This window comes from Staurois parvus, unplaced genomic scaffold (genome assembly GCF_062004578.1).
Source record: "Staurois parvus isolate SC_StPar_1 unplaced genomic scaffold, SC_StPar_1.0 ptg000287l, whole genome shotgun sequence".
Taxonomy (NCBI): Eukaryota; Metazoa; Chordata; class Amphibia; order Anura; family Ranidae; genus Staurois; species Staurois parvus.
In genome coordinates this window covers 26,722,682-26,746,920 of record NW_028318083.1, presented here as the reverse complement: position 1 = coordinate 26,746,920, position 24,239 = coordinate 26,722,682, and the positions used below count along the sequence as shown (strand labels likewise).

Genomic DNA, 24,239 nt, shown 5'->3' with positions numbered 1-24,239 from the left:
GAGGGAGTTGCAGTAGTCAAGTCGTGATATGATAAGGGAGTGAATGAGTTGCTTTGTAGTTTCTGGAGTTAGGAACGTGCATATTTTGGAGATGTTGCGGAGGAGGAGTCTGTATGAATTTGTCAGCGATTGGATCTGGGGCTGGAAAGACAGATTGTAGTCTAGAATGACACCTAGTACTCTGGCTTGTGGGGTGGGGCTGATAGTGGCGTTGTTGGTCGTGATGGAGAGGTCGGGGGGGGGGGAGGCGGGCTGGGGGGAAAACTAGGAGCTCGGTTTTGGCAAGGTTTAATTTGAGGAAGTGGAGTGACATCCAGTCTGATATGTCGTTCAGAAGGTTAGTGACTCGGGCGGAGACTGAAGGAGTGAGGCGAGGGGTAGAGAGATAGATTTGAGTGTCATCGGCATAGAGATGGTAGTTGAAGTCGTGGGAGTGTATCAGTTGACCAAGGGAGGAGGTGTAGATGGAGAAGAGAAGGGGCCCGAGGACAGAACCTTGAGGGACCCCAACAGAGAGGGGGAGGTGGCAGTGTTATAGGTAACACTGAAAGAGCGTTGAAATAGATAGGAAGAGAGCCAGGAGAGAGCGGAGTCTCTGAGGCCAAAAGAGTATAGTTTTTTGAGGAGGAGGGGGTGGTCGACCGTGTCGAAAGCCGCAGAGAGGTCGAGGAGTAGTAGCACTGAGTAGTGGCCATTGGCTTTGGCAGTTAGCAGGTCATTGGTGAGTTTGAGTAGGGCGGTTTCGGTGGAGTGTAGGGGATCATCTGCTTATCAGTCTTCTGAATGCCTGGGCAAAGCTAGGATTTCCTCACTCACTGGGCCTAGTGACTAATTGTTTTTGATCATGGATCTCAGAAGCTAATTCCCATGCAGCCCGTAGACTCCATTTTTCTTTTTTAAATATGATAATATTCATTCGAGATTTTAAAAGCTCAGTAACAAGGCTTCTTTGGCCTACATTCTCTCTACTAGTTATAAACTAATCTTTGCTTTAAAAATAATGGTATTATTTCTAATATTTTTGATATTATTATGGTAACAAGACTTATTTGTGATTTTTTTTTTTCCAGAATTGTTTCTTTTTTCTTACAGGACAGTTTATATTGAGAATTGCGTTATTTTGGATAAAATACTTTCTGAAAACATTAATATTGTGATTCCTTTTCACCTACATTGAAGGTACAGTCTCAAGCCACTAATAACAATGCCAGCTCAACTCCTTCAAGAAAGGTTCAGTCTTCAGCCCCTAAAGTACGCAGGACTGTGAGCAGTCGAGTCCACGAAGCAGTGAAAGCCATAGCTTTGTGTCACAATGTTACACCAGTTTATGAATCACGAGCTGGAGTAAACTATGAAACGGAGTATGCTGAAGTTGACCAAGACTTTTGTGATGAAAACCGCACCTACCAAGCATCAAGCCCTGATGAGGTCAGTGTTCTGTGTTTTTTTTATTTTTTGTTTTCCAAAAATTCAGACGCCAGATATATATTTTGATAATACATTATTCATTATTGTATTTGTTATTCATTATTCTATTTCTATTCATTATATTGCAGTTAAATGCACAGCCCACATTGCAAAGGTTAACTGCTTGTTCATTCTAGGTGAGAGTAAAAACGATATTACTTTCTCAGTCTTCTGCTCTCCCATGCTCCAACAGTGGACTGTCCTATGGCATGATTGCATCCAGTGCAGGGCTCTTGGATTCTGCATCCATTTTGATGAGGCCAGGACCTTAGACTGCTGGAGCATGGGAATGAAGAAGCTGTGGGGACTGGTCTAGCAAGGCAGAGGATCGGGTACGTAAATCTACTTTTCTGTGACCCATAGACCTGAACAAGCAGTTCACCCTTGCATTGTGGCCACAACACCAGTGCAAGGAAGAATTTTTACGTTTTCTGGAGCTGGGCCTTAATAGAATGCCTCTATTTAAGTCCTATATACGTTTATAAGTTTTTTCCCGTGTGTCTAAATGTTTCTGTCCCTGTCCAATTCAGCTTAGTTGGTGTAATATTTCAGACCTGCAAAGAGATTGAAATGTGGGCAAATGGATGAGGTTTTGTTGATGTGTGTGTTTTGGTAGAAAAGGTGAAGTTTAGACATGTGGGATTTGAATTTAAGATTGCATTGGCATTTCTGTTTTGTGGAGCTGCTGGTAAGCCATATAGCATACAATATATACGTACATCATACATTTCTTGGGGACTGCTGTGTCAAAATATCCCCAATAGAGTTGTTAGGCTTACCTAACTGCTGCAGCTACTGTAAAGCACTAACCACTTCCCAGGTGGATTCTCTATAATGTAAAAATGTTTGAAAATTCTAACTATGTTAGGTAAGTTTGAATGGATCTCAAAAGTTGGGGCAAAACATGACAAAGTTTAAATAAATTTGTGCTTTTGTTCTGAGTGCATTGCTGTAAAGTGGTTGTAAAGGCAGTAGAATTTTCACTTTAATGCACCCCCAGCCCCCCTTACACTTACCTGAGCCTGATCTCAATCTAGCGCTGTGGCCGAGAGCAGCAGCTCTTTCCGCTCTCTCTCTCCTCACTGGAAATGGAGGCAGTAGTGGGAGCCATTGGCTCTTGCTGCTATTAATCATAGCGAGTGAGCAGTGTGTGTGTGTGTGTGGGGCGGGGGGGAGGGGTTAGGGCCAAAACATGCTTCATGTATAAGTTGACACACACGTTGATTGAGTATGCACGATGCTCCGTAGAAAGCAGCTTGCTATGGGGCACTCGTCAGGGGTAAGCTTTACATTTAAAGGCTAAGTTCACCTTTTACAAAAAATAATACGTTTCTGCAGGTAAAAAAAAATGTGCATTTATTTTTTTTCTCAGGAGCCTGCAGAACATTGCATCCACTTTCAGCAGATTGCAGGTGCAAAGTCAACCTTCTGCAGACATTTGCTAGAGCTTTCTGTCAATACCTCTATATGGGCTTTCTGTTTGAAAGCTGCAGGAAGTATCAATGGACTATGAGAGCGCTCACCAGCACTCTTGCAGTTCATTGAGAGCTACAAGTCATCTGTCTTGGTGGCAAGCAGTATTTGTAGTCCATTCATTTGCAGATTCTTGTGAATGACGCATCTGTGTGGGCGGGGCACCGCACAGCTACACTGTTTTGAAAATCTGACAGGAGGTGCAGGGAGAGGATCCCCTGTCTGCTGTCACATGGAAGGGGGTGTGAGGGAGGAAGCTGAGCATGTTACATGTTCCACCCTAAATACAGGTGTAACATATTTGGAAAGGCAAACTTACTGTGTACACAATTACTAAAAGCATCAAGATGCTGGTGAGTACTTTAACCCACTGATACTCCCACAAAAAACAACTTTGAATGGAGTTGACATGCAATATATACAAACACTGGGGAAGGAGTAAGAAAAGTAGGGTATCTTAAATTTTGTGTGCAGACCTTGTAAAAATATCTAGAAAACATACATCTTGAATATTGTCTCTAATTCCTATGCAACATTTTTAAAAAGGTGTATTTTTCACTCCTTATATATATATATATACACAAATAAATGAATGTGCATTCTTTGCTTTGCAAACTACAAGGTCTACATCATAATTTTTTAAAGAGTTCTATTGACACAAGTCATGGAGCCTGAGGAAAATAATGTAAATGGTTCATTATTTAGCTTATTGAACTTTCTTGCAGTCACATTGACAGATGATTCCAGTTTTTCCCAATCACCAAAGTACCTTTTTAAAAGCATTTTTTATTGAATAAAGTGCTTTAAATATTGCACCCTTGAGCTTTATGCAAGCAAATGGTTCACTTGATGTTTTACCTTACTCTCAGCATTTATGTGTCTAAGTTGATTTGCTTAATACCTGACACCATCGTTTGGTAAGCATAATTTTAACTTCTGTAAGTGATTTTGAATTAAATGGTGCAATGCCTATTTTCTTCTTTAACTCTTTAAAACTAGTTATTATTTGTAGAGGCTTGTTCTCATTATTTAATCTTTACCATTCTGCCCTTAAAGGAGTATACTAAAAGAATTGCTGCATGTTAGCAGAATCTTTACCATGTAAATGTATTTCTCAGAAATTAATATGTTCATTGGCCACAATAATTGCTAAAGAGGAGAGAAAGAGGAGATAGGATTTAGTGAGTAGATTGGTTACTCTTGATATTTTTTTTTATCAGTGGTGGGAGATATAAATTATTTTAGCAATAAATATTTATGCAGTAATATTTTAATGTTTGCTTCCTTTTTTGTTGAATAGTTCACACAAAATCCTATCTAGAGCTACAATTAATCGACCTGTTTAATCACAACGTTCCAGTTATAGCAGGTATTCGAACCAAACACAGATCTGGGATACAATACATCACCAAATGTTATTTTGTGGTGCTGAAATTGAAAGCTATGTTGGGAAGATATATATATATATATATATATATATATATATATACACACACATACAGTGTGTGTGTGTGTATATATATATATATATATATATATATATATATATATATATATATATATGTGTGAGTTGATTGGTTACTCTTGATAGTTAGATACTGTTTCTATTTATAGATCTTGGCGGCAGTTGTCTGCATCACCACACAATGAGACAAGTTAAAAATTATTTTAAAGGATAAGTTCACCTTTCATAACATGTTACATCCGTATTTAGGGTGTAACATGTACCATGTCAGGAATGGACCAGGCACCTCCGCTTTTAACACGAGATCTTCTGAAAGCCTTAGCAGCTGTCAGCTTTTAGTTTTCAGTGAACTACGCCGTGGCAGTTCATTGATTCTTCCTGTCAGTATATATGCTTGCCTGTACATCCCATACAGGCAAGCAGATATACTGACAGGTCAGCTGGAGACCTTCATGGCACCAGCAGTCAGCAGATTCAGTGGTTTACAGGCTCCCAAAACAAAAAATAATAAATGCACATTTTGTTTTACCTTTGTCACAAGGTGAACTTATCCTTTTACTGTGTCTGTTAAAAAAAAAATAAAAATAAAAGATCCAGCAATAATATTGTTTACTACTTTTTTGGCTGCATTTTATTGGGCAATACAGCTACTCTAATATGCTAAACAAAGATCTTGTAATTCTTGTATTAGACCTTTACCCATATAATACCAGATGCCATCTTCCCCTCTCACCTGTTTTTGATACAGATCAGAAGGTCTACAATTAAAATTTTGTGTGAATTTGTGGCTTGCCATGTACTAGGGAAATCACGTATTGTATTTTAGCTATGAAATACACTGGTTTTCTAGACCAAATAGAAGTCTTTTATTTAATTTTTTAGTCCAACTGCAGCATAGTTGTATTTGCCAATTGGCTAGCAAGAAAATAACAATGCATTTTCTTGCTATCTTAAGGAGCACAATGGTTGATTGTCTTTATCACTCCGGTTTTCATGTTTTTTACATTGTGATTATAAGGAAGCAGATGAAAAAGGTCTATTGTTTTTCTTTTTTATATTTTTATTTGTGGTATCTAATGCACCACAATGACTAGTAAAAAAAAATCAGCTGGAAAAGGGAGTTGAAAATAGATAAGACTGGAAATGAAAGTATAGTTTAAAACGTGGAGTGGAAACTGAATAAAAACTGATAACAGAAAGGATTAAAATGTTTTTCTTTCAGTTTTTATCCTTGAATAAAATGGTCTACCCATATTAGTGAGATATGAAGGTTTTCCTGCCAGCCTTTTAAAATATTTGTATTTTTTATTCAGATGTGTTGTTGTTGTTGTCGTCGTCACACATGAAGTGTCAATATATGTCAGACCTTGATGCAATATGTTTGAGCAATTCTGCTGTACAGGACCCTTAAATACCCCTGATTAAACTGGAGATTTCTATTCAATTGGAGATTTCTTTAGCAAAGTACATTTTTCAACCTGCCTGTCATAGCACAATATGGCCAAAGTGGTAGCACACACTTGTAGCTTGAGACTCTAGGCTATTAAAAGCATTACATGCTGGTAGGTTAATTGGCTCCTGTCTAAATTTGCCCTAGTATGTGTATGAATGTGAATTAGGGACCTTAGATTGTAAGCTCCTTGAGGGCAGGGACTGATGTTAACGTACAATATATATGTGTAAAGTGCTGCATAAATTGATGGCGCTATATAAGTGCCTGAAATAAATAAATTCTATGTTAGGCTTAAAAATATTTCTCTTATCTGATTTAAATGTGAAGCCATATTACATGTAGTAAAATATAAAAAACTGCAGTGGACATAACCAGTATGTTGAAGTCCCACCATATTTCCAATGCCCTATCATGTCTCTCTACAAAGATAAAGGCTGACTGCAAAAGACTTAAGGTTTTAAGCATATCCTAAACTTTACGTCAACCTCTGTGCAGACTTATAGTAAAAAGATTAGTCAATCAAACAAGCCAGCAATTACATTTTTGAGCAGTTGGCAAAAGTCCACCAGTACTGCCATCATTTCAAAGAAGCAAAATTAGAATCATTTTTCAGTTTTAGAGAAGCATAGCTGGTTTAAATTTAAAGATAATATGTAGTAACATTAAAACGGTGTGTATACTAATTATATGTAACATTTAAGTGAAAGTAGAGTTTTCCCTTATATAATATAAGTGCCTATTATGTGCTATGGCATGTAACTATTGTATATTCATTTGCTCATATATGCTTGCAGTTGTCTAATCTACGTGATGGCAACAAGCTGTCACCTGAAGACATGTAACATAGGATATGTGTTATATTATTGTGAAAGCTGTCCTGGATTAGTTTCTGTTTTAGTATTCTAAATGCGGTGTCTGATTATGCTCTGCTCATTGTTTCTTATGATAAGTGATCAATATTTCATTTTCTCGGAGAAGGTAAAAAGTTTCAAGTGTCTATCACTTGCAAGCAATACAGCCGCTGCATAGCAAACATTACTTGTAAGCAGGAAAAGTAATTGACAAAATCATAACTACATGGCATTTAATTGCCATAAGTGTGTGTCCACATCATGCGTGGAGAGCTGTTTGCTGACTTAATGTAATCAACCATCATGAAAGGATATAAACTAGGAAAATTCAGCAGTAAAGTGCAAAGGTCACAAGCCCATCTAATTCAACAACGTGCTGAAAACAGGGATCTGCAAGACCCTTGCTCTTTTTCTGACCATTGAACATTGATTGTTCTTGTTTGCTTAGTGGAATTTACCATAAGCCTCACATTTATTGCCTCTTTTATTATGAATTAGAATTATTGTCTGGGTCAACAATCTGTGTATAATACATAGTCTAAGCTTTAACCACCGTTGCACAGCTGCATTATCACTTACATTGCTATTTATAACAATATTATAGTACTGAAAGAGATTTAAATACATGTTGGGCTGTCCAATAAACAGTGTGAGGAGTGTAGTAATCCATGGCATCCGATCAGAAATCATTTTACGGCAGTCACATTAATACATGAGGGATTCTAGGTACTCTACTTTGAGCTTTGCTGATTGAATTTATTGAGAATTTATTTTATTAATTTTTAATATGTTGTAATTAAAAACCTTTAGAATATAATCTGTTAGTTGTAGTCTATTTCATGCACTGAAAACATGGTGTGACTGTTCTGTGGCATATTTTGCTAGCTGTGTCTATTTTTGTAGAGCATATGTATTTCACTATAATTTATGAAGTACATCAGTTCTTGACACCATATAATATCCCTACAACTGCATACAAACAGATTAGTGGGAAGAGCACAGACAATCATGGGGAAATGTACACAAACCCTTTCCATATACTGTCCCAGCTATTATTACCATCCTTCACCATAGCCGCAATCCCTGATCAGCATTACATTTAGACAACTAGCATTTAAAAGGAGAGGTCAGCAATGATAGCCTAAGCATTTCTCTTAGTCGGGGTTTCCTTCAAGCAGCTTTCCCAGGCTTTGCACTGTTGGCCTGATCTAAGATTTCAGCTAAACAGCAGGAGATGATGGACAATGTGAATTTCAAATAAAAATGACATTTCAGGAGGTAAAATGCACATAGCAATTTAAAAGTTAATTTGTCACTTTGAACATTCAAGGTAACAGAGTAGCTTAAATACAAACTTCACTCTCCCCCTTCTTTCCATTTTTGTTTTACCCTATTTCCGGTACTGCTAGTTTGGCCACAAAAATATACTTACCCACCCACTGTATTCAGTGTTTGACGTTAACCACTGTTTTGTCTCAGCACTTCAGCTTCTGCACCGCCATCTTCCCATGTGTTTTCCTCAGGAGGCCAGCTTTCCCTTTCAGGTTCTTTGAGCTGGCCCCCTGACTTGAGGCAACACATGTCATGTGATGCTGCGACTGGACTGCCCAAAGTTTTCCGGGTTGTGTAACATCAGTATCCCATAAGGTTTCAGGCAAGGGTAGGAAGTGCACGTCTAAATCCCACAGAGGACCCATTTCACAACCCCCCCCAAAAAAAACATTTATAATGTCTGATTGGGGAAAAAAAGGAAAATTAGGGTACGTTGTAGGAGAGAGTGATGGTCCACTTTATTAGGTAAGCCATCCCTCCCACTGATACTTTCACTGTGCTCCCTGCCACTCTGCCTACCAGAACCCTTTGAAATACCCATTACCCCCTGGTATGGGGTTACATGGGACCTTCTCGCCTTCAACCCACAATGCAATGCTTGACATCTCAGGAGTCCAGGCCCTTAATCTATTTAATTGGGCTGGGAGGGTACTGCTATAGCATCTGAAGTTGTAAAAGTGTAATGGCACAGTTGTAAGTACGAGTAAATGTGCATATAACGTGCTATGTTAAAAGTATACTATATATTATATAATATCTGCTATGGGTGCTTCAATAAAACATTGTAAAAAGCATCAGTTGCAAGAACGTAGATAAATTATTTTTGTGATTCTGTTTTTCTTTGTTTATTTTACATTTATAATGTATTTCCAACATGTTGCTCCTATATACGATTCATTGTGTCCTTTCACATTGCAAGTAATTTTTGTAATGGTACAGGAAAGCAGTAAATACTGTACATCAAAAGAACAGATGTTAAAGCCAAGATTTTTACATATCAACCTACATATCTAATATTTGCTATATCTTTTCTCATAAATTCACTCCCCTGACAATCATGCTAAGTAGTGTCATTTAAAAGGCCCTGATTCAGTTTCTATGTCACTAAGAACTAGGGCCACAGTGTCACATTGTATGCAGTGCCATCTACAGGGATAACTTGGCAATACAACTAACAAAGCTGACAGGCAGATGTTAAACTAGCATTCCGGGTAGAATTCAGATCCAGAACAAAAAGTAATAGCCTTTAAAACATTGTGTTGCCTCTTGGTACCTATTTTGTAGAACTCTGGTCATTTCATTATGTTTGATAATAATTCGGGTTCAGTTAATGATAGTATGTAGATCAAGGATGAGCAGACTACAGGTCTGAAGCTGTTATTGAACTACAAGTCCCACCATGCCTCTGGGAGTCATGCTTGTAACTTTCAGTCTTCCTCTGCTTCTGGGAGTCATGGTTGTAACTGTCAGTCTTGCAGTGCCTCATGGGACATGTAGTTCCACAACAGCTGTCGGGCCGCAGTTAGCCCCCCCCCCCCCCCCCCCCGCTGTAGATGTACACATTGCCATTTTGCTGGCAGAGTAGGTCTGGGCATCACTTATTCAGTTGGCTGGTTTAAACATTTGTCACCATGTGGACACTAAGAATCACTGTTAGTGCAGAGTTATCTATAAGTGTGCTTTAGTAGATAGGAGTTTGTAAAGCATTAATTGTCAATATCGGTTGCCTGTTGTCACCACTTCATTAAGCACAGTTCATGGCAACATCTACACATAATTGTTATTGGAAAGAATAGGTGGTTTGGGAAGGTTATATTTATCCTTCCAAGTCTGTTCTTTCATTGGCTACTTTGTTTCACAGTGGTGACACCAGAACCAGAGATCCACTAGTTAATTTTCTTTTGGTGTAACTGATGAGAAAAAAAGCAAGCATACAAAAATTAAACCAAGATAAAGACGCTGCTTGAAACAAGGCTTTTTGGTCTCTGTAAGCAGTCATACTGTGAGTTCTCTTGATAACCTGTGAGTGTTGAATATGTGAAATGTCACTTAACCCATTGATGAATGATGGGGCTGAGTCCCCACTGTTGCTGAAGTAGAGTATAGGAAGGTGGGTCTTGTGTTAACTTACAATGTGAAATGTCACTTAACCCATTGATGAATGATGGGGCTGAGTCCCCACTGTTGCTGAAGTAGAGCATAGGAAGGTGGGTCTTGTGTTAACTCACAATGGTTAAAAGCAGCTGTCATATTTTAATTACTAAGGGAATATTTTTAAGGGAAACCTGCCAGAAAGAGAATTTTGGGATCTGCCACTGCTGACTTGTTTTTACAGATGAAGATATGTCATTCTTATACTTTACCATCCGTGAGTCACAGTCCTGGGACAAGCATCGGTATATTCAACATTCAACAGCTTCTACGCAGGTCATTTACTCAGCAGTTAGAGAAGTATGATTGAGAATGATAACCGAACCTTCAAAAGCCAATCGGCACTGCCAACTCCCATTTTGCTTTTCTGACAGGTTCCTTTTAATTAACCCTGGCAACAACTGTGTGTGGTTTGCCTGCCTGAGGCATTGCTTACTTTCAGCATATGCAGATGTACAGCACATGGCAGGCAGGTTTGTAAGCAGATTATTTTCATATCTTCTGTCAAACAAAAGAAAAACAAAGTGAAAATAAACCCTAATTATAAATGGAGTAGTAAGCATTGAACAGAAATTGCAATTACATTTAAATCAAAATATAATGTCTACCACATTGTTTTCAGTAATGTATGAGGTATACCATTTTGCTTAATTCATTTTCGTTTGGGTTTATTGAAGTAAGACTAATTGTTGTTGTTTTGTCAATGTAAGGAGCAAATCATTGTCAGCAGCATAAAACCATCATTTGCCTGACCTTTGGTGCCCTATGAAGAATAACTGCTCTCTATGCTGTCTGCAGTATTGACTGGCAGCCTTTCCAAATGGCCAGGCAGTATTTTTAAAGTCATAATTGTATTATATTTTAATAGTCAATGCTTGTAATTAAAACAGTGACAGCTGAATGTGCTTGTCATTAAATTATCATTAGCGGTGAGGTGCACACCAGCTTGTTAAATGTTCCCTGCATGGGAGAAAGATTAATGCACTTCTGGCAGAAATTCTGATTTTATTTTTCTGTTGTCTTATATAAGATATGTATAGATGATGGGTGAGAGTAGGCAGCAATAATAAGATAGGAATATTACTGGGGGTTTCTGCATTCATCTTGTGGGGCCGTTGGGCTTTTTTTTTAACATAGTCCAAAAACCAGCGAGCACAGCAACAAATCAGATATTTGCTTTCAGCAGTTTCCTGGTGAGTAGGCTGACATCTGATTTGTGATTAACTGCTATGCAGATTGCTGTTTTGTTTGTAATATAATCCAGTATAAACTGGTTTCCATTCCAGTGTATGAAAAAAAAAAGTAATATCTTTTATCCTGAATTTCTTTATATGGCAGATATGTTTATGAGTATTCACAGAACAGCTATATCACCATGCTAGTTTTTTTAGAATTTTAATACAGCTCCCTTTAACTCAAAACCTTGTAAGTCATTATGTGTTTCTCTCTTTCTTATTGTTTTTCTCTATTTCTCTCCTTTTAAAAGGTTATTTTTTTATATTTATATATATCCTGGAAGTGGGGTGTTTGTTTGGAACCTCTGAGACAGCTCTAACCATAGCACTTAAAAGAAAAAAGCAGCATTAATTATAGTCCAGATTGATGGATGCAAGTTTCAAAGGTTACACGCGTCAGTCAAAATAAGCACAGGAAGCTCACGCTTCCTGCCTGGGAGTATCAGACCAATTTGTTAGTTTGGTAAAACTACTAAAATTCACTTAAGTTTGTTTCCACATTAATCATGCACTCTGGCTGGTTAGAAAAGAAAAACTTTATCTAGTTTTATTTAAAAATTAAAAAAAAAACAAAAGTAGCACTTTAAGGACTGAACAGGGCAAACAAGAAGGCGTTTCAGTTGGTACCAGGGCCCTGAGCTTTTAGTTAAAGCTGAACTCCGGGCTCAGATTTTTTTCATTTAAAGAATATTTCAACCGAACATTTTATATTCCTGATATACTTGTATGAAAAAGTATCCTGTTTGCTTTGTATTGCTTCCTTTGTGTGAAATCCCTGGTGTTCCTGCCAGTCCCTCTTCTTGCGTATTAATAACTGACCACACTAGGCAAGAGAGTGCAATGTGGTCAGTTCCCTAGCTGTGATGAGAACACAGCTTGCTCTCCTCCAATGGTCAGATTTCTGCACACACGCCCTCCTGCACAGTCATTCACTGGAAAGTTCAGTGTGTTTCTGTTTCTCCTCCCCCAGCTCTCTATGCTCCTTATGCAGATGAGAAAAGGAGGTATGTGATCACTTATATAAAAGGAGAGAAATTATATTTATATTTTTATATGTATATACAGATGTTTTGCCTTTCATTTCTATTTTAAACTGAATAGGTTGTTTTATAAGTCGAGGGTTCACATATACTTTAAATGCATTTCTCAGCAGCCATAACAGATATAAATCCTCTCTGTTTGCACCAAGAGCATTTGTAAACCTAGTTATTACCTTGTAAAAGTAGCAGTAATATCATCATTGTGCTGCACAAACCCAGAGCTTTCAGATGGACTTAACAGGTCCACCCACAGAAAACTATATAAGGAAGACAGATTTATTTATATATCTATAACAGTATACACAGAGCTTTACATGTTACATATTCACAGCAGTCTCTGGTCTCTAGGTGCTTACACTCTGAGATACTTTTTTCCACATGTCCTCACATAGTGAGGTCAGTTTTAAACAAGGATCCAGTTAACCTACCAGCAGTCTTTGGAGTGTGGGAGGAAACCAGAGTACCCAGAGGAAACCCACACAAGCACAGATAGGACATGCAGATGGTGTCCTGGCTGGGCTTCAAACCAAGGCCGTAGAGAGAGATAGAGCAACAGTAACAAGTAATTATTACAGGATGCTCCTACAGATACAAATTTGTTATGCTGGATTGCTGCATAGACATGGAAGAAATACACATGCTTCTTGTATTTAGACAATGTTTTCTTACCCCAGGGTTCAGCTTTAAAACTCTTGTCAGTTAAATCATCTTCGTAACATATTGTGTTTGCTATCACACTTGTGGCAATATATTGCCTCACTGCAGCCATAGTAACCATGGAGCAGCATGAAACAGAGGGAATTTCCAATTGAAACTAAGACCTTCTGTATTGGAACAGCCAAATATAGTGTCTATATTACCCATCCATAACCTACACAGCAATATGTTTACTACATAACCACAGGTGTTCAGAATAAATGTGTCTGTGCAACTAAATTGAATAAAATTGAACACCAGTAAGCCAGCACCAACTGTATATCACTCACAGTACTCAAACATTAATAAAAAAACAAAACATAATGTGAAGCACTGATACATGAATATATACATAAATCTCGCAATGTGTGGAATATTTGAAATTTATTATTTTGAGGTGCACATGGAATGGTATTTTGGTGACAAGGTGCCAGGTTCCAGGTAGAGAGGAGGTGTAGAGCCATCTTCTGTTCACATCATATAGCACTTTTTCTGACCCTTCGTTTGTTGAGAGTCAGTGCCAAGGTAAGCAGATTCACTATTAGAGCACAAGGTTTCCTTCCAAATTTTTCATTTTTATTTACACACAATGGGGGAATTTTTTAAATGAAGGTTGTATATATTATCACAGATATAGTTTGGAAGAGTTATCTTATTAGGAAATAATTTCACATTTATTAAGAAATTGTTGTAGTAAAAGGTTTTCACAATTGGGATTTATTTATTTTTTCATGTATCAGCGCTGCACATTATGTTTTGTTTTTTGTAACCACAAGTCTACCTTAACCTAATCGGGTAAAGGAAGATTAAGGTTTTACCTGCATCAACCAGTCAGATTCCACCTGTTGTTTTTCCAAAGTAGGTTAACATATAAAAAATATTAATTATTTTCTAAGTGAAAACCCCCCCATTTGCCCTTTACTTTGGTTTTTATAAAAGAGAGCCATTGTTAGTTATGTGGCATGTCTTTTGGCAGCAACAATGGATTAATTGTAAAGCATACCTATTATCAGATAGGTAAGATCTAGTTACAGCTAAAACATTTCCGTAATCGTCATATTTGTCAATTTCATTCAGTGTGAAATCCCTCCAAATACAAGAAATGAATTCATTTCACATTTCTGCATCGTTTCAGTAACTAGAAAATAAATCACATTCATCTTCTTGAAATTGTTTCAATGGATAGTTAATTTAGGACTTGGTAATTCAATTGTTATCTATCTGTATTGGCAACAACAATCTATATGAAAGAACGAGGTAGTTAAAAGTTATACTTTGCTGGGAAGCCAAAGGTCATTGCATTAAAACCTGCAGTAGTTTTGTGTGAGTAATTGTCCTACATCATTTTACTAATGTCTTGCTGTTAATGAAAATTAAAAAGCTCATGCTGTTTGATTTACTGCTTTGTTTTAAATTGTCATTTTAAGCTAACAGCTATGCCAGATTTTCAAAGCGAATTGGAATCCCCAGTGTTTTGGTCAAAAATATTGTGAGCCTTGGACTTTTTACACCTTAGGACTGCTTTTGTAGAATAGCTTTTACATAGTATGTGATTAAATCTGTTGTGTTTAGAACAGTTTAGAGTGACATTTTGTAATAGATTCTGTATAAGGCTGCTGCCACGAGATAATGACGGAGCAGCAGCCAAAGTTTAGGTTAGTAGGTGGTAAGTGCTTGTAAAGTGCAAGTTTGAAATCTTACTTGTCTGCAAAGAAATGCGGCTGTGAATAGGGGAAATAACAAGCAAAGAGATATTGAAAGACTAGCAGCGTAAGCAAATAGTTACAAAATAAGGTACAACTGAAAACTGGACACCAGAACACAAATAAATGGAAATGTTATAAATCAAAGTTTTCGAAAACTCAAATTTGGATTGTACAGTGTTTTCTTTTAACGTTAGTATCCAAGGATCAATAACAAATCATTTTTACACAATTTCTAAAAAGCAATTTTATGTAAGTTGATTTGTAGGCCCCAAACAGTTGTAGTAAATCAGAACTCTAGATCAACCAAAAACAGCACAGCTTCATGAAACAGACCATCACTATTGCTGATCTTGAATTATTTTCAGTACCTTAAACAGAACCTCTTACAATGGGACTTATTCATATGAGCTTAAGTTATAACTGTGAAGGTTTTTTCATGAACTATTTCTATTCGTTCCCCTAGATGGTCAGACAGTTGCTTCCCTGTCACCTAAGTGGCCAAACTATGATAACATATGCTCTCTCCCAGCTCCTGAATGTGCGTGAGGCACCATTATTTGTATATGTACACACAAGAGCAGGGAGACAGTGAGACAATATGGGGGAGATTTACTAAAACTGATATGCACAGAATCTGATGCAGCTGCGTAAAGTAATCAATCAGCTTCTAGGTTTTATTGTCAAAGCTTAACCACTTGCCTACCTGCACTTTTACCCCCTTCCTGCCCAGCACAATTTTCACCATTCAGCACTGTTGCACTTTAAATGGCAATTGTGCGGTCATGCAACACTGTACCCATATGAAATTTTTAGCATTTTTTTCACACAAATATATATTTGTTTTGGTGGTATTTAATCACCACTGGGTTTTTATTTTTTTGCGTTATAAATGAAAAAAGACCAAAGATTTGGATAAAAAATGCATTTTTGTTCGTTCTGTTATAACATCTTGCAAATAAATAATCTTTCTACACAAATTTAGGCCAAAATGTATTCTGCTACATGTCTTCAGTAAAAATAACCCAAATCAGTGTTTATTATTTAGTTGGTAGGAAAGTTATAGACTCCACAAACTATGGTATACAGTATATCTAAAAATTGATAAATCCTGATGTACTGACTGCTGATCTCATTTCTTGAGGCCCAAAAATGTGCAGAGATCATCTTTACACCTTTGGGGACCCTAAAGGGGCCGACCAGCACTGTTCCCATGATTCCAGCCCAAAACATGACTCCACCATCGCCTTGCTGACGTCACAGCCTTGTTGGAACAAGGTGGCCGTCCACCAACCATCCACTACTCCATCCATCTGCACCATCCAGGGTTGCACGGCACTAATCAGTGAACAGGACTGTTTGAAAATTAGTCTTCATGTATTTTTCTGCCCAATGCAGCTGTTTCTGCTTGTGAGCATTGGTTAGTGGTGGCCGAATAGAAGGTTTATGCACAGTTGCAAGACTCTGGAGGACTCTACACCTTGATGTCCGTGGGACTCAAGAGCCACCAGCAGCTTCAAATATCTGTTTGCTGCTATGTAATGGTATTTTAGCAGCTGCTCTCTTGATCCGATGCATGGATCTGGCAGAAATCTTCTTCAATGTGCCTTTATCTGCACGAACCCGTCTGTGCTCTGAATCAGCCACAAATCTCTTAATAGTGCGATGATCACGCTTAGGTTTTCATGAAATATCTAATGTTTTCATACCTCGTCCAAGGCATTGAACTATTTCACTCTTTTCGGCAGCAGAGAGATCCTTTTTCTTCCCCATATTGCTTGAAAATGGCGCTCTGCTTAATAATGTGGAACACCCTCCTTTAGTAGTTTTTCCTTAAATTGGGCTCACCTGCCAATCTAATTATCACAGGTGTCTGAGATTGTTTTCAGTGATCAAAAGAGCCCTGAGACAAAATGCCATCAATGAGTAAAACTGAAAAACAAAAAATATTTAATCTTTGTGACACTTAAATAGAATTTGCATAATAATTTGGAACAGGGTGTAGATTTCAACAGGCTGCTAGCACTTAGCACCTGGGGTCTAGACATGCTGCAAAAAATGGCCTATTCACAGTATATGTGCCTCAGCGCCCATGTGTATTAGATCTAACTCATGACAACAACATCCACTACTCCATGGATGCATAGAGCAGTGTCTTTCTAGGACAGTAAATGTGTTACAGGCAGGATCACCAGATGAAAATAAAGGAAAACAAGCCAAAAAAGAGAGAACCAATGCAACCACATCTATAGCTGGCCATAGATGGTTAATCCCCCACCAGGACATTGTATTCTGACAGTGAGACCCACCTTCAGAGTATACTGATCAATGCCTGCTGCAGCTGATTGGAAAACTGTTAAACTGGTGGGTTTAGCTCTGCTTTAAGACTCTCGCACTGCAGGCTGACATCCCAAGATAAGAAATTTAGCAACAGATTCACACACACATCAATATTGCTTCAGAAAACTGTACACAGTAAGGTGTAATACCAGACATAATGAAACTACTGTCACAACTACGTCCCTGTATGTGCTTGAGTTACAGTGGTTATATCGCCGATTTGTATTGTAAAAGCAATCCTAGCAGCTAATTAGCCGCTGGATTGCTTTTACAGGTGGAGGAAGGAGTCCCACCACCTTCCCGGGCAGTCCCCTCCCACCGGGGAATCTGGGGTTGTAGCCAGTGGTTCCACCAGCTGAACATAGAGATGATCGAGGAACAGAACATCTCCAAAAAGCACCTTCGAACCCCCCACTTGCGTGTAAAGGTGAACTCATACATTAATCGCACACGATATGTTAAGGGTGTTCACACCACACATGTGAGATATTGTCACAAATGTTATAGTGAGAGCAATAATTCTAGCATCAAATCTCCTGTGCAACTCTAAACTGGTGACCTGTAAAGGCTTTTAAAGCATCGCCTATGGAGATTTTGAGGCACCATAGTATAGTGCTGTTCCACAGGAGTATGCAATTTTAAAGTGCTACTAAACCCAGCACCCTGCATTCACTATATCTGGACTCCCACAGTACACAGAACATGGAAATGCAATTATTTTATAAATTATAAACTGCCAAGTACTTTTTCTCATCGGCAGTATATAGCAGTCTTGTGTCTTCTATCAGTATCCAGCTGAGCACTGATTAAAGATTGTAGGCGTTTTTATTCTCCTCTGACTGTCCTATGAGGCTGCATGACCCCTGACCCTCTGGGCAGTGCTGATTAGCCATATGCTGATCATGTGCACCCTCCCAAAGAAAATTTAAAAAACTCTCTAGCAATGCACACTAAACTGAGCATGTGCAGTGTGCCTCCTAGAGCTCTGTACTATCAGCAGATGGATTGGGAACAATAGAAGGGGAGTATCAGAGAAGACAGGATCAAACAACCTTTTTACACATTGTGGAAGATTAATCCCTTAGGTTTCACAGTGAGTATAACAAGCATGCTTTACTGCATTTACAGTCTGATTTTACTGTTGTGGGTTTAGAGTTTAAAGCAGTATAAAGCATGACATGTTTGGTATCTGTTTACTCTACGTAACATTATCTTTAATATGTTACCAAACATTTGGATATTATATTTTGTGTTTGCACATTAAAACTTGTATTTATTATTAAAATTGCATTAATATTAAAATTGTATTTTTTCCAAAAACATTGCATTTGAAAAACTGCTGCACAAATATTATGTGACAGAAAATATGCAACATCCACCATTTTATTCTCTAGGGCACAGGTGTCAAACTGGCGGCCCTCCAGTTGTTGCCAAACTACAAGTTCCATGAGGCATTGCAAGATTGACAGTTATAAGCATGACTCCCAAAGACAGAGGCATGATGGGACTTGTAGTTTTTCAACAGCTGGAGGGCCGCCAGTTTGACACCCCTGCTCTAGGGCCTATGCTTAAAATATATATATAAAGTTTGGGAGTTCTAAGTCATTTTCTAGCAAAAAAAAAAAATGCTGATTTTTACATGTATGAGAAAAGTGGCAGAATAGGCTTGAAAGGCAAGTGGTTAAAGAACATACTGAATGTACATGTTGGTACCCTAACATGGTTTCCTGTTTCAGATCCCTAAACATTGTCCCTCCTCATTTTTAACCTATTGATCCCATAGATCTCTGTTTTTCCACTTTCTTTAACAGGAAAACAGTGATCTACCTTTTGCAGTGAAGCAGGAGCATTGTCATACTGTAGACAGGATAGTGTTAGATGCAGAGTAAAGATATTTTTTTTTATCAGTGAAGCTCCATCCAGCATGTGACCATTATATCAGAGCTGGCATAATGATCACATGAACACTCTGATTGGTTCCCAGTTGACAGTCTCTGACAGACTGCGGTCAGTGACAGCTGGGACTAAGCAAGCAGCCTTGCAAAGTGTCAGCTGCTGGATCGTGTGGAGGAAGGTGGTGGAGAGCACTTGTGAACATTACCCCTGCACGGTTGCCATCTCCCTACATTTTCTTTACTAACAAAACAGAGACAATTTATTGACAGCACATTTTTTTTACCAGCAACTCAAAATATGCTTGAACTTATATTAAAAACTATGTAAACATTAACATTACCCATAATACAATCTATGCCTAGCCTTGCATTTAAAAATCGAAAGCATCGTGAAAACATGTAAACATGACTATTATGATCAAAATCTGGGGCACCTTGAGAAATAACACAAAAACCAGCAAACAGTGAGCATGGCAGGAAGGTGGGAGAGAAAGTGTTGGGGGGGGGAGGGAGTGAGAAGCAAGAGGGGAAAAAGTGATTTTGACAGGTACCCACTCCCACTTCTGCTGCAATCACTTAGGCGATTGGAAGCAGAAGTTATCCTCCCTCCCTGTAGTTCTCTGGGATACGTGGCAGGTCCCAGAAGACTATGGAACCATTCACAAGGCACAGCGCTACTCGTGCATGTGCAAGCTGTCACAGCCGGGTACCCACACTTAAGCTGCCAGGGAGCGAAAGCAGCCCGTGAAACTGGCTGAGGTGAGAACACCGCTGGATTGTGGGACAAGTGAGTGACTGTTTTTTAAGAGTCAGTAGCTAGAGTTTTTGCAGCTGCTGAGTTTTATTTTATTTTTTTTTGTTTGACTGGCGCTCCACTTTAACCCTTGCTATATGCAGTGAAGGACAAACAGGCAAACTTGGCAGCAAATATCTCTTGCCTGTGTTCATACATCAGCTCATCTTCTCCTAAGCCCATATAATTTCTGTTTTGTGCTTTGACCTCTTCCGCCTGTTCTGATTGAGCATCTTTTGTTTTGAGTCAAATATCCTTAAACCATGTATCACTAGATACAAGGGATTACAGCGCTTTCCAAACTAACAAACAGTGAACCAAATGTGGTAAAATAAGTGATCCACAAATCAAAGTTCATACTATGAAATAGCTCACAAGCGTATATGCTCAATTTTCATAACAGTTTACTCTCCTTTCTTTGCAAAAAAAGTTCTGATAGTTTGAAGAACTCCCAAGCCGAATGGATTCAAGCAGAGGAAAATCCTAACTATAGAGGTAATTCACCACACTCACTGGATCGTGCATGCACTCCTGCTTCTCTGCAGCTCTCCTCCAAATAGCCTTCACAACTTCTTCACTGGTAGTATATGATCCCACCATATTCTTAACAAGTGGCATAAGTTACCGAAGAAAAATAGGCTCCATATAGTAAAAGCACCATTTATTAAACCATAAAACTGTATAAAAATTGCACTTACACAATGTGACAAACCCAACCGGGACAGGGGCTTTTGGAGGGAACTAGGGGCTAGCCTTCTGCTCACTGATTATGGCCCAGGGAGAGAGTAGATCATTCTCTAATGATGGACAACAACATGATGAACGCTGAGAGTGAGGCTTGGATTAATTCTCTGCATAAATACAATAAATCTTCCCTTCTAGAGTGGATGGAAAGATGTAATATTAATCTTGTACACATTAATGTTCAGAGGAAATATGGTAGCCCTCATGCGGACTGGGTTGGAGAAGCTCCTCTATTTAGGACAGAAATATTTATCAACAATCTCCCTCAAGAAATCTATGAAAATAAACTAATTCCACTGTTCAGAATGTTGGAATATTGTATGAGTTTTGTTTTATGATGGACAGATTATACAAGTGAAAGCAAACATCTGAAAGACAGCATGTGTAATGGACTTTGTGCATTCAGGGGTGGGTTTGTTGCGGTGAGCTCCCTGATTAATTGAAGCATTGCCTGAGTGCCTGGTTGTTTATTAGCTTACTGTTAATTAGATCGCTGTTGGCTGTACTGTTGGGATCAAGCACTTACTTAATCAGTGTGGGATGTACATCCCAAAGTATAATATTTGTTTTATTGTTCATGAGGGGATGGGCCCTATTTCTGGCGTGTATAAAAACCTGTGTTTTCTGTTCAATAAAGAGTTCCAGTTTTGCCATCTAAGCTAGTCTTGGGCGCAATGCCTGGCTATAATACCTTGGTCCTGTGTCCAGTAGTGAGGAAGCTGTTCTCTGACGGAATCACCCAATCTGGGTGACAGGCGTTCTGTCACACACAATAAGCAGTATCAATAGCCTTGTGAATTTACTGTTTCATCACCCATCCAGGGCCGCCGTAGCCTTCCTCCAGGAACTGGATATGAGGTCACCAGAAGTTACTGCCCAACATGTTTCATCATAATAATGCAATGTCCTCCTGCTTGGATCCATCTGGTTTGGGAGTTCTTCACACTATCAGCACTTTTTTTGCACCTAAAGGAGAGTGAACTGTTATGAACACAGAGCACATATACCGTACATTTGGACTGTTTCATATTATGAATTTTGATCTATAGACTTAATTTCCACATTTGGTTCACTGTTTATTAGTTTAGAAAGTGCTGTCATTTCTTCTATCTAGGGGATACATGGTTTATGGTTTATTAGGTGATTTATCACTAGTGGGCAGCAGCTAGCAGCATTGATGTTTATTTTTATATTTTTTTGTCATTTGAAGTATTTTTTATCACCATCAGCACGGGTACTTTGGGGTATATTGGTTTTAAGTCAAATGTCATGCTCTTGGGAAGGGCGGGTTACAGCACTCATTTGATGAATAGGCAGCTGGAGGTTTAGCAGCAGCAGCTTTAGCTGCCTCCTGAGTCTCCCTCTGTTATACTGCGCTGGGCGACGCTACACAGTGTAAGCAGATTCTTTCCTGCTGTGTGCATCTACTCTCCAGAGTCTATATTTATGGACATGTGTCCCCTTCTAGGATATCAACAAACTGGAACATATATCAAAGATTTTTACAAATTGTCTATGAATTAACAGACAATTGGTAACCCTGATCCCCTGCAAGGGGCATCATACTGGGGCACGTTAATAAACAGACTGGATGGGTTTATGTAAGTGACAAACTAATTGAAGCCTAAGTCCAGCTAACTCCTTTTAAGCAGCTACAGCAACAGGTTATTTTTTTTTGGAAACCATATGAATAAAAGCTGAGAACCCATATAAAATAAAGTTATGCTGTACAGCTAGGCCTGTTAAAGAAATGGAGGAAGTGCAGTTCTACTCTGATCATGGACCTCTATAGCTGCAGGTATTGTGGAATAATATTTCCAGCACTGATGCCAGTTGTCTTAGCAGCTTAGCTCACCCTGCTCCCTCCCCAAGAGTGGCTTGGTAGTCTTCCAGCAGTGACCTTGGAATCTTCCAGCCATCTATTCTTTGATGTAAATGAAGAGCAGCAACTGTAGGAGAGAAGAGCAGGGTGATCTAAGCTGCTTAGAGGATGACTTGAACAGCTTCAGTGCTTTTCATTTTATTTACTGCATGTAAAAGAATGTATAAATAATTGGATTTCTATAGCCTGGCCACAGGTCCACTTTATATTTATTATTTTATTAGTTTACTGATTTAGCACATGCCATTTGTAGAGCACGTCACTTCACTATTTGATTTCCTTGTAGTATTTATTTTATTTCTGTTTGCAAAAATATTTGTTGGTTTGTTTTGCACATACAGTTGTTACATATTGCTTTGATTTTTATCACAGGATAATCAGAGCCAGCGCTGCTTCCATTTGTTGTTACAGGTCCACTGTAGGTTGTGCAGTTTGTTCCTTATGTTATAAGATTATTTGTTTGATTTTCTAATCGTTAGTGGAGTCAAATCAATGTCCGTTTTCGGCCGCTGTGATGGGAAAATTTGAAGTGGCAGGAAAGAAATTTTTTTCAATCAATTTAATTTTTGGACAATGTATGTTGTTATTGTTCAGAAATTACATTCATTTTAAAATCAAATGTTTAAAGAAAAAGACAATTTTCAAATGACATTCGTACGTTCATCGAATGTACAAAGACTTTTCATACGAATATTCTTGTCTGAAATTCTACATATCTATGGTCAGCTTTAGCCTCTGGCATGTCTCTGACAGACTGTGCATAGATTTTAGACTTTATACCATTGTTACCACCCTGGGTTGTCCATGTTAATGTACTCTGATGGAGAATATTAGAGGAAGCAAAAGAGGTTACCTTCACATTTCAGTAGTTTCTGACGGACGATTGTGAGGTGTGTATTTGAGGAAAGCAGGTAAAAGGGCCATTTAAGGGGGAGATAGATGGAGTTTATACTTTGTGCCCTCTTAGGTCAAATATCTTGTGCTGCCCTCCATGTTACCCATGTCATTTGACAAACCTTAGTATCACAATAACAAGATGCCATAGTCACACCAGACATGTCAAGGCTGGACGTTGACACAAACACTGAAAAATACAATTCACCCACTCTGCCTTGGTACACTGAGAATTAATGACTACAAGATGGTACTGGCAGACAAGTCTGGATCCTTTTATTATACAACAAAATTTGTTACTAACAGTGGCATGACATGTAGGTGACTGTGAGCCAGCCCCGCTGCCCTAGGCACCTGCTTATGTTGCCTATGTAGAACAGCCTTTGGTGAAGATAAAATACCAGTTCTCAATATAAAAAGAAATAAATATATATGCAGTGGGTAAAATAAGTATTGAACACGTCACCATTTTTCTCAGTAAATATATTTCTAATGTTGCTATTGACATGAACTTTTTCACCACATGTTGGTAACAACCCATGCAATCCATACATACAAGGAAACCAAAACAAATAATAAATTAAGTTATGTGTAAGAAAATGTAATGACACAGGGAAAAAGTATGGAACACTTTAAGGAAGGGAGGAGCAAAAAGGCATGGAAAGCCAAGACATCAGTTGAAATATATCAGTAATTAGAAAGCAATCCTGCCCCTTGTCAGTGCAAATTAATATCAGCTGGTTCAGTCTCTACTGATGACTTATAAAAAGGTGCCCATTACCAAGGTGTCACATCTCATGATGGGTAAAAGCAAAGAGCTCGCTC

The 24,239-nt window shown here is 38.4% G+C and overlaps 1 protein-coding gene across 2 annotated transcripts in view; it reads left to right on the top strand.

Moving 5' to 3' along the window:
* Positions 1-24,239, top strand: part of ATP9B (ATPase phospholipid transporting 9B) — a 451,056-nt gene that overhangs the window by 351,411 nt on the left and 75,406 nt on the right. For both annotated transcript variants that reach the window (XM_089682349.1, XM_089682348.1), the window contains exon 15: positions 1,180-1,428. In XM_089682349.1, the coding sequence (XP_089538475.1) occupies positions 1,180-1,428 (249 nt within the window). The remainder of the gene's footprint in view (positions 1-1,179; positions 1,429-24,239) is intronic.